The sequence below is a fragment of the Equus przewalskii genome, chromosome 30, assembly GCF_037783145.1.
Source record: "Equus przewalskii isolate Varuska chromosome 30, EquPr2, whole genome shotgun sequence".
NCBI lineage: Eukaryota > Metazoa > Chordata > Mammalia > Perissodactyla > Equidae > Equus > Equus przewalskii.
Window position 1 is genome coordinate 4,576,806 of NC_091860.1, and position 14,558 is coordinate 4,591,363.

The 14,558-nt window shown below is 34.8% G+C and overlaps 1 protein-coding gene across 7 annotated transcripts in view; it reads left to right on the forward strand.

Moving 5' to 3' along the window:
* The window catches only part of EPC1 (enhancer of polycomb homolog 1), a 92,481-nt gene that overhangs the window by 48,556 nt on the left and 29,367 nt on the right, over positions 1-14,558 (forward strand). For all 7 annotated transcript variants that reach the window (XR_011535121.1, XM_008536716.2, XM_008536717.2 and 4 more), the window contains exon 2: positions 12,404-12,563. Coding sequence is in view for 6 of the 7 variants with exons in the window: in XM_008536716.2 (XP_008534938.1) it covers positions 12,404-12,563 (160 nt within the window). In the remaining variant the exon portion in view is untranslated. The remainder of the gene's footprint in view (positions 1-12,403; positions 12,564-14,558) is intronic.

Here is a 14,558-nt window from a genome sequence, read left to right on the forward strand (position 1 = left end):
CTCTGCTATTCTAGGTCAAAAACAGCCTCGGACAATATGTAAACAAATGAGCGTGGCTGTGTTCTAATAAAACTATTTACAAAAATGGGTGGTGGCCCGGATTTACCCCCCTGGCTATAGTTTGCCAACCCGTAATCTGTATTATTATCCATAAAAGGGAGTCTGTTGTCAGATTTCATAGTCTAAATGCAGTCCCCGTTTTCAAAAATAAACTTAGCAAAAAATACCTCAGTATGAGTTGAACAGTGGAGTCACAAGGTTATGTTTCCCAAAATTGATAAACTCTATTACTGTAGAAGAGAATGGTTTTTGTATACCATAGTTTAATTTAATACCACATGATTTATTTTAATACTCACCATTCTTTTTAATACTGAAAATTAAAGACTTGGTCCCACCAAACATTTAGGTAAATCACACTAACAGTAGTCAATAAAGAATTAGAAAATGTTGACGCCTGTATTCCTCATTTAGGAAATCATGTTACATTTTGGCAGCTGTAAAATCTATGAGGATTCTTCTGTAAAAAAGTGTTCAACCTTGTTTATCCCTCTCTATGCATTTCCCCAAATTACTTAATGGCAGAACTCTTCACATAGTACCTGATGATATTCCTAGAACTACTAATCAAAAACTAGCTAGTTTAGATAAGGAAATTAAGAGCCAGAAACTTTCACTGATCATGCAGTCACTTGGCAGCAATTCTGGGAAAAGTAGTTGCATCTCTTCCTCTTGCTTACAGAGCCTACTTTTTTCTTTTAATTGCCTTTTGCTCTTAGCTTTAAAAAAAGGGAAAAAAGCCATCATTTGGAAATAATTTCAAACATACTGAAAAGTTACAAGAAAAAGAGTACACCCATATTAACATTCCCATTTGCTTTATTGCTTATCTTTTTTCACACTCTTTCTGCCATACATATACACATGTACACGCATACATTTTTTTCAAACCATTTGAGGGTAAATTGCCTACATAATGGCCCTTACCCCTAAATATTTCGGTGGGTGTTTAATTTTTTATGATGTAGACATTTTTGAAGTTTAAAATCCCTTTGATTTTTTTTTAATAGAGTGATCCCATTTTGGGTTTGTCTCATGTTTTCTCAGATTCAAATTTTGCATTCCTAGCTAAAATATTGCATAAGGGATGTTGTATTCTCATAGCATCACCTCTGGAGGCACATTTGTCTATAATCCCTCATTGATAGTGTTAATTTTGATCATCCACTGAAGATGTGGTCCAGTTTCTCCACCATATAGTTACTAATTTTCCCTTGCAGCTAATAAGCAATCTATGACAAATCTACATCTTTTTGAGAGTCAGTATAGTGAAATTATTAAGAGCTCAAACTCAAGTCACAGCTGGGTGTAACTTCAGCTAACTGTGTGAACTGGTTATTGATCTGTGAAATAGGCATGATAGTTGCCCCTCTTTTTCGACATATATTATACATATAATATATATTGTGAGCTTGAAATGAAATAATGGACGAAGGTATGTGAAGCTCAGGCCTGGCATGCAATAAGTTCTCAGTATATATTAGCTGTTAATATTTTAGTCCTGGGAAGGTGGCATTATTAAAGCCTAAGGCTTCCTAACCCAAAGCTAAAAAGGACTTCACAAAATCACTTCTCCCAAGTAGCTGAATGTTTTTTCCAAGATGAATGCCTTTTTTAAAATATCTTGTTATTGAGCTTATTCCTACTCTTGGTGTTCTTCCCTACTTATTGTGCCCTGCCCCTGCTGGTATGTGTGAGCCAGGTAGTTTAGGGGTGAAACCCCTCTCAGGAAGTTTTTTTTTCTTTCTGGATTCTGACTTACTCAGTTTTTAATTTCATAAAATTTTTAATGAAATCTTTATGAAATAGACATTTTAAAAATCACCTCTACCTGTTTTCTGTTACCGTTGTGATAGTGTTGTGTAGTAGTTGTGGAAAACTTTCTAAAAGAGTGGTAGACATCCCAATAGAATTATAAAGAATAGAGAGAGGTTTAGATGGACTTAAAGACAAGGAACATCACATATCTGTGTTACTAGAAAGATCTATTAGGTGCTCCCTGTGGCTGGAGTATGAAATTCAGAGTAGAAAATAGTAAGATGTTGGATTGGAAGACTTAGCTGGAGCTGGATCATGAAGGATTTTGTTTGCCATGCCAAGAAGTTTGGATTTCACCACGAGACAACAGAGAGCCGAGGATTAAGTGTGAGAGGGACGTGATCAAACTTTCAGAAAGACCACTGTCAGTAGCTGTTGGAGGGAATTGAACAATAGTGTGATACTACTGGAAAGAAGGCTAGTTGCTGCTTGAACTGTGACAGTGAAATGAAAAAGCCCTGATTAGTTTCTAGACATAAAGTGAATGAGAAATCTATAGGATCTGATGCCTGATTTGGAAATGGGGAAGTAGGAACCAAGAGGAAGCTGGAAAAATCAAGGCTTCTGGCTTGGGTGATAGACTGGATCTGTGATGGTGCAAATCACTGGTATAGGTAATCCAGTAGGAGGAATAGATTTGGAGAGTCGGCAAATGGGGACGTTGATGTTGTGTGAGCTATGTCTGGAACATATAGTAAGAGGTGCCTAAAGTTAAGCATAAATCTGGGCTAGAAATTAAGATTTTTGAAGCGTGTCATCAGCATACAAATAATAGTTAAAGCCACGATAGTGGATGGAATTCCAAGAGTGAGTATATACAAGGGCTATGGCCTAAGTCTTGGTACAGCTTTTGTTTGTATTAGGTTATATAAACCTGTTTAGTTTTAGACAGGTCTAAATTAGATGTTCAGTTTATTCAATACTGTTGCTTTAGGATGTGAATCCAAAAAGAATGAGAAACATCACTTATATTTTGACTGCATGAGTTAAAAAGGAATTAAATGATGGCAGATGACTAGCTGTCCAGAGGTATGTTGGACGTATAGAAATCATCAGCATGAGCTTATAACCACAAATAAGAGCTTTTTGAGTTCTTTTAAATTTAATTTTTAGGGAAACATTCTGATTAGATTGGGACTGTTCTGAGAGTAGAAAGAAGTTAATTTTTGTCCTTCCCCTTCACATTGCCAGGCATCACGTTGGGTATGCGGGCTCTTGAGTACAGCATAAACCACCCAAGTCTGAAAGGATGTAAGGGGTACAAATAAGGGACATGAGGGGAGGCAAGGATCAAAATCAAACTTAATTTTGCCCAGGACTGCCTTTGTCCTTACTACTTAGTAACTTTAAGCCCTGAATATTTTGTAAGGAAAGTACTAAATTGACAAGTATTTCACGCTGAGGAGAAATAACAAGACTGGACTATTTACCTGTACCTTAGCAAAGCTCTTCCTTTACTGTTTGATACTCTAGAAATTAATTTCAGAGTACTTAGCTTTAAGTGGGAGGAGGAGTAAAGGGTAGTAGTCTTAGACTCTTTTACCATTTATTTCTTGTAGAAAATAATAAATATTGAATTGCTCTTTTTCTTGCCAAATAGTCGGTACTTTTTCAACTATTTTAACTATTCACTCCCCCCGAGTATTTAAATACAAGAGCAAAATGTGTTCAGCTTAATTTTTTCTTCGTTTTTATGAAATTTAATCTTAGTTTTTTATGAAGTCTATTCCAAACCAGTGTAGTTTGTGAACCCAAAATAACTGGCGCAAAATTCACTGTCTTATTTATTCAACAGATATTTATTGGATGCTTGTATGTCTTAGGTAGAGTTCTAGACCTGGGATAAAGCAAAGCAAAAGACAAATTTCTGTCTTCATGGGTCTTATATTCTGGGGAGAGAAGACAGACAATAAATAAAACAATAAGTAAATTCAGTAGTCTATAGGGAGGTAAGTGCTATAAGGGAAAATAAAGCAAGGTAGGGGGTAGAGTGTTCTGGGGTTGAGGGGGGAGATTCCGTATCTTTTGCAACATTTTATTATGAAAGTTTTCAAACGTATAGTGAAGTTTCAGAAATTTTACGGTGACCATCCATATTCCTACTAGCTAGATTCTACCATTATTTTACTCTACTTGCTTTGTCACACACATATCCATCTGTCCATCCATCAAAGCATTTTTTTTTATGCATTTCAAAGTAAATTGCAAACATCACTGCATGTTTCCCTAAATACTTCAGCTTACGTATCATTAGCTAGAGTTCTAAGTAGTTGTTTACTTTTTTCTTTTGAGGTAAAATTTACGTGCAAGGAAATTCACAAATATTTAGTGTATATTAACTGAATTTTAACAAATTCATATACTTGCATAACCCAGCCTCCATTAAGATATGGAACATTACTATCATCCCAGAAAATTTCTTCATTCCACATGCCAATCAGTCCGTGCTCAACTCCCCAGACGCAGCTACTGTTTTGACCTTTTTTCACCATAGGTTAATTTTGCTTGTTTGAAAACTTCACCCAAATAAACTTTTCTGTAAAGCTGTTTCTACTCATCCCAATGTTTTTTGGGATTTATTCATGTTGTGTGTGTAAATAGTTCCTTTTTGTTGCTGAATAGTATTCCGTTATATTATTATACCAGTTTATTCATCTCTCTGTTATTGATGGACATTTGGTTTGTTTCCACTTTGCAGCTGTTATGAATAAAACTGTATGAACATTCATATTCAGGTCTTTTTGTGGGATTGTGTTTGCTTTTCTCTTGGGTAAATACATAGGAGTGGGATTGCTGGGCCATGTGAAATGTGTATGTTTGGTTTTATGAGATCTGCCACACCTTTTTCTCACTAATGGTATATGAGATTCTAGTTATTCCACATCCTCACCATCATTTGATGACATCAGGCTCTTCAATTTTAGCCGTTCTGGTGTGTGTATAGTGGGAGAGCTGGTAAGGAATGATCTGTCGGCAAACATGACTTTTGAACAAAGACTTGAAGAAGGTGAGGGAGCAGGCTATTATGAGTTGGCTAAAGAGCAAGAAATCTAGTATGACAAGAGCAGAGTGAGTGAAGAGGAGAATAGTAAATGATGCCAGAGAAGTAACAAGGAAAGGGGATGCAAATCATATAGAACCTTGTAAGCAATTTTTAAAACTTTGGATTTTATTCTGAGTGAGGTGGGAAATAACTGGAATATTTTGAATGGAAGAATGGTATGATCTGATTTGTATATTAACAGATTACTTTGTCCTGTGAAGAATAGACAAAAATGGAAGAAGGAAAACCAGTGAGAAGGGGTTTATAATGAGCCAGGCAAGAGTTGGGTGTTTGGATGTACTAGGGAATACTTGTTGGAGCAGTGTTCCTGAATAGGCATTGATGTTTTGGTTCTTAGAAATGTCATTAGAAAACAGGAGAGAAAATAATTCAGTTCAGCCCTTTTGTTCAAGTAGCAATGGAGTCTAGCTCTACATACACAGATAATCAGGCATTTAAACTTCTTAAGTGGCTTTTTACAAATTACTCATCACTTATTTCCCCATAAGGAGTTTTATACATTATTGTTGCTTTTAATAAGCTGTTTTTAATTCAGTAACCCAAAAGGTCTAAATGTGGTCTTAATTGTTGTTATGGCTAAGTATTAAGGTCATTATTTGCTTAAATAAAAATTTAATGAATAAGTGAATATAATTTAATCTTTGTTTGGGAATTCACAAAATATAGCCTTGAATAGCTCTTTTTGGTTTGGTAGTAATTGTTAGAACTTATTAGAGAGCAAGTAGAAATATCTTTTTCATGCATTTTCTTTAGACTGATCCGTCTCATTTTTCTGTCATGATATTTTATAAAGTATTGTGTCTGCAGTAAAACAAAATATAGTACTAGATGCTGAGCAGGTTACAAAGATTATTTAGTCCTCATCCTTAAAAGAATTTAGAGTCCCCAAATACTTCAAGAGAATATATCTTTTAAAGGAAAAGATACAGAGGTTAATTAGATGTAGTGTCTAATCCTGAGGAGCTCACATTTAGGAGATCAGTATGTAAACAAATAATTAGAGCATGATTTCTGAGTAGGGAATGTAGTACTGTAGAAGCACAAATGGGGGAGCACTTCTGCCCGGAGGGGAGGCAGAGGAAAGATAATTTTAAACCACACTATGAAAAACTGGGGATTTTCCATGGTAGGGTAGGGGCGTGGTGAATGGTCATGTCAGCAGAGACCCATCCGTGTGAGCAGAGGCACAGAGGAGAAGGTTAAGACGCATTTGTAATATTGTCCTTTCAGATAGATTTTATCTACAGAGAGCTAATGTCACTCTTATTTAATCAATAGTGATGTTTTCTGATTTCTCAAATGTAAGTGATATGCCCAGTTTAGAGCAAGTTAACCCTTTAGGGTTGACTCCCAGTGCATTTAACGAAGAGACCGTAAAAAGCCATCTGAAAAGGCAAAATTTTTCTGGAGGTAGGCAAAAATAACAAAGAGGAGAGTAAAAGAAAAAAAAACATTAACTGCTGGAAAGAGAGGGAAAGATAGGTAAAAAAGAAAATATGTATATACACACACACACACATACACATATATATATAATATGCAAAAAAACAGCAGCGTGACCTGCTGGACTTGACGTCTGATGAGGAAGTTAAGATTCATACTTGGGCCTGTCTGTAAAGCCGATGCTCTTTAATGCACTAGGCCAGTGGAAGTAGCAAAAGAGTGATTTAGGAGCCCAGTGCCACAGGAGCAGGGTTCATGGAGACACGAAAGTGTGCCTCTGAACTTTCCAAAGACCGCTGTTCAGTCTTTTCTGATCATCTTTTTTATTTATATTGCTATGTATAGAAAACATACTATCTAGAATTACTCACTTTTTAAGTTTCCTTAATCATAAGTTATGGTTCATCTGATTCCATTTTATATGAGATTTAATATTAAAAAATTCTTTAGATTATTTAATTTTATTTACTTTGTTCCCTGTAAGATCAGACCTATTTGAGAGTTTATGCCTGTGTTGTTTTATGAAAAACTGGAAATTGTTCTTGGTGTTTTGGTGATTTTACTCTTAAATTGCAACTGAGCCCAATTATTATAAATATTCTATAATATAAAGAAACTTTACCCACCCGAGATCAAACTAGTACATGATCTTCAAATGGAGGTATTCTCTTTTCTCAAAACAATCTTTTAATAACTCCCATTCCTGCAGATCTTAGCTTAAATGTCACTTTGCATTAGTGAAAGTGACACTGTCCTTGAAATCCCTTTCCTGTATGTGTATATTTCCCATAACACATTGTACTTTTCCTTCATAGCACTTATCACACTTTGCAATTTAACTTTAAGACTATTTTATTAGTATCTGTCCTCCCTCTTAGAGTGTAAGCTCAACAAAATCAGGAACCATGTCTATTTTATATATCATTGTATTCCCAGTGCCAGGCACATCATTGGCACTCAATAAATGCAGACTGTTAAGTGATGAACAAACTTAAACCCAGATGTTCTGCTCCATATCACTAGTGTTTGTATTATACCAGCATTTCCCTTACAAAGTTCTCCATGAGCAGTTAATAGATATTTTCTGAAAAAGTGATTCTGTGGTCATAGATTTGGAATGACTCTATCTTGCTTCAGGAAGAACCACAATTTACATGAGCATGTTAAAAGCTCTTAGAAGTCCTAAAGTAAAAACATCTAAGTGTAGAATCAGATGTTCTCTATAGCTTTTTGTTTTCTTTTGTTTTTTTTTTATTGTCACGTTCTTTATTGGACCATCTATTGATAATTTGAAATTAAGTATTTCAGCAAACACAGTTTGGGAATACTGGCCTACTCAATGCTGCAAGTAGATTTATTCAAAAATTTCTCTGAAAGATATTATCTTCATGGAACATCTAATTTTTTACATAATTGTAATTTAGAGTTGGATCATTTTAGGTATTTAGTCAAGGCACTCAATAAGTAATTATTGAATTGAATTCAGAACTCATTCTACTTTATTTCATTTGTTACTTTGTTTCACCATTCTACATCTTCCTACTCAGAGCAAAAATCTCATTTTCACTTATAATGTTACTATTATGTAATTTAATGTTCTCTTTCTTAGAAATAGATGTATGTAGTTTGGGATTTTAAAAATACTTTCTTTACCTGGGAAGCTACAAGTATAATGTTTTATTCTTGAACTAAACTGACTTAAATGGGGAAGGTTTTACTGAACCAAATAAATTGTCTTTTAGAAAATACCATTGTTTTCAGAAAATCATTTGGTGAAATGTACTCAAATATTTTTTTTTTGTCAAAACGTAGTACTAGTACATTTTAGACCATATAAGAAATAAACTTACAGAAGAGCATTTCAAAATTATAGCAACTGGAGATAATCTGTTAACTTTTTGGTGTATATACTTAACTTTGTGTGTATGTGTGTATGCATGCATGTGTGCATATGTGTGTATGTACATACACAGATACGTAAATCCATATTCAGTTATTCAACAAATATTTAAGCACCATGCTTTGTGCCCAACACTGTTTTATGGTGGCTATTTAGCAGTGAACAAAATAGACAAAAATCCCTCCTTCATGATGCTTAGATTGGGGTAGGGGTAGAGGAGTAGGATGGGGAGGAAAGGGGGACAACAGTGAAAAAACCAAGTATACGACGTGTCAAAGGGTGGTAAGTGCTATGGAAAAATAAACCAGGGGAGAGGAATACAGAAGTATAGAGAGGGGCTGTTATATATATGTTCTTCTACTTTTAGACTTTTTTAATATATGCGTATGTTCAATTGTCTTTTTCTTTTAAAAAAGATTAAACACAATAAATATCCTGAACATACAATTTTCAGATGTCATTTTTACTTAATAAATAGATACATTTTTCCCATACCATTAAATATTATTTTGAGCCATTTAAAGGCTATGTATATTTCATTTTATGGAATATGATCCATTTTCTATACAGCAACCAGGGTGATCTTTTAAAACCCTTCAGCAACCATTGTTCTTAGTAAAAGGACAGATCCTTCACATCACCTGTGACTCTGCATGATTTGGTGCTAACTGCCTGTGCAGATGCCTCTGTTCTTCTCCTCCCTCCCTCACCATACTCCAGCCTCACTGGCCTTCTCTGTTTGGTCTCCTTCCTGTCTTAGAGTCCTGGTACATAGAGGAGGTGAGAGTAAATAAGAATATATAAGGTTACAGTTATACGCCAGTTGTTGAGGAGTGATTTTTAAGACTTAGAAGAACTTAACCATATTTGTTGTATATTGCACATATCTTGGGTCCTTAGTACCCTTTTCTTCTTTATCTAACTTTTTGTTATAAAAATTTTCAAACTTAAAAGCTGAACGAATAATACAATGAACAACTGTATACTCTTGACCTAGATTCTATAATTGTTAATGGTTTGAAGTATTTTTTCCTTATTCTATGATAAAATGTTTTTTTTGGGTTGAACTATTTGAAAGTATGTTGCACACATCATGACACTTGACCCCAAATGCCATGTATTAAGGGGAAATCATTTTCTTGACTGTTAAAGATAGGAGGAAATTGTGTGAAATATTTTATAAAACAAAAAACCACAAATAAGATTTTTTTTAAAGCAGTGAGTGTTTAATATTGATAATTTGATTTCACAGTTAGGGAAAATGGATATAAACAGAAGGAAAAAATCTTTCTACAGAAGACTTTTCACACTGGAGAGACTATAAATGGTAACTAAGCATATGGAAAACCCTTTAGCTTGTCTCTCTCATAATGAAAGGTATACGTTTGCTACCATGTTTTGGGTAGTTAGTATGTCTCACATTTTATCTTAACCACAATCCCATATGGTAGGTACACAGTGTACATTAACAGATAATAAAATTTGCTGGAATAAATATCTTGTCCCAAGTTCCCAAGTCATAGAGCTAGTAAACCATGGAGCCAGCATTTAAATCCAGAGCACTCTTGATTGCAAAGTCCCATGTTCTTAACCACCATACTGCATTGCCTATAAAAATCAAAACACCTTAGGAGTCCCATTTTACACCTAGAAAGTATTTTTTATTATGGTTTAATTAGAAAAATAAATGAGATAGCCAGGAAAATTCAAAAAAAGAATTAGGAGAGAATTGCCTTACTAGATAATAAATGTAGTACGAGGCTACACTGTTTAAAACTTGTTAAATACTGGCATAGGAGACAGTTAAGTAGGAAAAAAGAACCCGGAAATACTCCCAAGTGCATGGGGAATTTATTCTATGATAAAGGGACGTTTTTAATCATTAGGGAGAGTAGGTGATTTTATGCATGGCGTTAGGACAGGTGGCTCGCTATCTCTCCTCATACAAAAAATAAAAAGATAAACCATATCTCTCACATGTTCACCTACATAAAGACATGCTGATAGATTAAGTGTTCTAAACTAGGAACAAAATGCAAATCAAGAATAACGTGCCTTGCTTCCTCACTTCCTCCTTGAGTTTGATATATGTATTGGGGACATAGGTCAAAGAAAATTTCTCTTGACATTTAAGAGTGTCTGAGAGTAGAAGAGGATGCATGTATACGACTGACTTCCCAGCTGGGGCTCACAGAAGCGCTCTGTGTTCGTGGGCATTAAGGGCCAGTAGATATGACAACAAACTATACCAAAGTGTGTGAGGGTACAATCAGCCATCAGTCATCTCTTCCACCCCCCTACACAAAGTTTCTACCAGATCCCAGGAGCCATTAGGCAGCCTGAATCAAAGATCACATTGAGTTATAAAAAGTATTTTTTTTACACTGCCTAGTTTGTGACTGTATGACTTATACCTGTTAGTAAACATGGCAAAACCGTAAAGGAAAAGATTGATAAATTTGACTAATAGAACTTTCCTGCCTGGAAAAAATACCTAAACAAAATCAGAAGTCAAACTTTAGGAGAATATTTGTAAAATTTATTACAAGAGGCTAATTTCCTTAATGTTTAAAAGGAAATAATCTACGTATTTAAACATCAATGGGAAAAAGAAAAGCAGCTCTTTTGAAAATGAGCAAACAGCAGCAATGTTTAAAGGAAGAACAACTTTACTATCATTGTCAAAAAGTTAACCTGAAATAACAAGATGGGTGATTTCAGAATTCAAAAGGGATGGTAAGAAGTTACTACAAGGATGATGGGGATATATGTTGTTGTAACCTCATATACCCTTTGAGCACTTCCATTTGTAGTTGTCCTCCAGATGCTTTCACAAGTCCACAAAGATGTCTTGTATTCAAAAGTACAGGAATGGTTTTTGCATCATTTGGGGACAAGAGTAGGCATTTAGGTTCTTTCCAGGGTATTTTTCCTATCAATTAGTGTCTGATTAAATAAATTATGGTATATCCATATAGTGAAATACAGTGCAGCTGTTGTAAAATTTGTAGTAGAGGTATCAGTGTGAAAGATCTCCAGGATATAGCGAGTGAACCAAAGCCCTAGGGATAAAGCTCTGTATGTTGCGTAGTAGAGTCCTATCTGTAAATTAAAAAATATATATTTTATTAGTATATATTATTAACAGAGGCTACTTATGAGGACTGGAATTTTTCCATACTGTTGGAATGTTTTTCATCCTTGAACTTGTATATATTTAAAAAACTAGTTTAAGGTTAATAAAATGTTGGCCAAAAATCGGTGATGATCAGGCTGAGTGAGAACAGATATTTTTATGACAGCTAGTGGTATCAGAAACTGGTAAAGTCTTCCTGTGTGGTGACTAAACCAAACCTTATTTTGAGCACCTGTTAAATGCCAGGCATTAAACTAAATATTTTATGCGCATTTATCTTACTTAAGTCTCCAATCAACTCTATAAAGTCGATTCTGTTTTTCTCTTACTAGAGGAAATACATTTGGAAGGCTGGATAAAGTGCCTTGCCTGGAGGCACAAACTGCAGAGCCTGAACTTTTCATTCCCTGTGCTTACTTCAATACTGTTCAAAAAAAGGCTCTGGAAGTTCATAAGAAAGGTTATTACTCCAGACAAAAGACCAGGCTTGAATTTGTGTCAGTATCATTAACTAAAAATGGTGATGATAATCTCCACCCTTGGAAATGATTGTATTAGTTAATTTGTATGAAAGTACTTTCTAAGTTTATAAAGCAGTGTTTGAATAGGAGATGAGAATCAATAAAATATTTTTTATACGTAGCCTGCTTTCTTCATACAGTAAGTTCAAATGTTTTAACCCTTTTCTTTTTTTAATCTCATCTATCAAATGCACAGTTTAAGTAACAGTTTTAGTCAACTTTTTAGAATCTTCTGTATAATTTAACTCAATTTTGGTGTAGTACCTTTTCTTAAATTGAGGAAATATACAGCATATCTAACAAAGTCTTCTCATTTATACTTAAAATGTTTTTACCACTAACTGTGTTGTTAGCAGCATCCTTTCAAGACTAAACAAATGAACAAAAACCTCTTCATAAAGCTATACATTCTGTTTGCTGTTTTTTTAATACATAAATGTACCAATTTTTCCTCTTTTTAGGAACACCATCTTCAGCGGGCTATTTCAGCACAGCAGGTGTATGGCGAGAAGAGGGATAATATGGTTATACCAGTTCCAGAGGCAGAAAGTAATATTGCTTACTATGAGTCTATATATCCTGGGGAATTTAAGATGCCAAAGCAGCTCATTCACATACAGCGTAAGTAATTACTCTTTTAATAATTATGTTTTCTATATTTACTATCTTATGTAACTCTTGGCAGATTTTTATCTGTTCAAGGCCATTGTCGGTACCCATTTCATTGACCAGCATCAGCTTGAAAGTTATTAGAGCCCCATTTTCAACTTCTAAAATTGTGCTTGAGATTTCTTCCTGACAAAAAGGGATAGCATTTTCATCTAAGATTTCTCGTTTCATCTCAACATGGGATCTTATGCTACTTTAGACAAGTAGGATAAAGAATATACCTCAGGTATAGAAGTTTTTTTTACTGTTCAGAAATAGTTATATTAATAGCCTTAAAGAACTTAATGAAAGTCAGGAGTCAGCAGACTTTTTTTGTGAAGTTAGTAAATCTTTTCTCTCAAGATAGTAAATATTTTAGGCTTTGTGGGTCATTCAGTCTCTCTCACAGCGGTTCAGCTCTGCTGTTGTGGGGCAAAATCATCAGTAGATAACACGTAAAGGAATGGACGTGGCTGTGTTGCAGTAAAAGTTTGTGGACAAAGACAGACGGCAACCCAGTATTGGCCCATGGGCCATAGCTTGTCAACCCCTGATCTTTGTTGCTACTAATTTTTTTAGTTTAGTGTTCTAATTGGTAGCTTGTTTCACTCGACAGTGATAGTTCTTTATTAGAAATGATCCTGTAATAGCTATCACTTTTGGTGATGAACAGCTGAGAGTTTGTAGACTTAAGGGAATGTATTTCATTCTCCCAATCCCCAAGTGGTTGACAATTTAGACACATAGTTGAAAGGTTACGAAGGTAAAATTGCTACAGCTTTCATTGTTGTCTTGTTGACCTTTGTGATCAAGACGTTATTCCAGGGACCTGTCTGAACTTTTTTCAGGACAGTATAAATCATTTAATTTTTATTGTTCTTGCTAAGGACATAGAGTGTAGTTTTAAATAGTTTCTAACTCATTTAACCTTTTCTTCATATGATCTAGTTTCTGTCCTGAATTCTAAACACTTATTTTACTATTTCTTAAATATGAAAACCAAAAATAAACATGGTGCCCATATTGGCTCTTATCAGTACTATATTGGCATTTGAAATTTTAAACTTGCGGTATTTTTTCTCTAACTGTGACTTGAACCTAACCTTATTGATTTCCTTTAGGAAAAAAATTTATTTTTCCGATTTACTAAAGGTTACTTTGAAGTGAGCCAAATAAGTGGTATGTGTTTTCTTGCCCACTCACATATTTAATTACATATAAAATCCAGACATTCTAAAAAATTTGATCAATATTAGAACCTAAAAATTAGTTCTCTGGAAAATCATGTCAATGTGAGTTACACATCTGATCCTTCCTATATATGTTAACTGGAGCCACATTGTAAGATGATATAGCCTGTGGCTGTGGAATACAAATGCATGCTGTTAGGTTGGGGTTAAGCAGGGTTGGGTAACATAAAATTACGTTAATCAGGAGCCAGCCCGGTGGCGCAGCAGTTAAGTGCGCACGTTACACTTCTCAGCAGCTCATGGTTCACCGGTGCAGATCCCAGGTGCGGACATGGCACCACTTGGCAAAAACCATGCTGTGGTAGGTGTCCTACGTATAAAGTAGAGGAAGGTGAGCATGGATGTTAGCTCAGGGCCAGTCTTCCTCAGCAAAGAGAGGAGGATTGGCAGTAGTTAGCTCAGAGCTAATCTTCCTCAAAAAAAGAAAAATATATAGAATTAAAAAAAAAATTCATCAATTTACATTATCATTATTATCAGAAAAAGAATTTGAATGTGTGTTTCATGGATAGACTGCTTATTGATGACCAAAATCTACAGAACACATTTTGCTGGTAACTAGTAGATTAAATTATGGTCAGAAAAGTCAAAAGATGCTGTATTAAAAAAGGAATTGACTTTGCTGACATGGTAATCAAATAATAGTAATAAAATGGCAGCAGAATTGTAGCTTATTAGAGGAAAAAATGTTTTAATCAGTACAAATTTGAAGTATGTT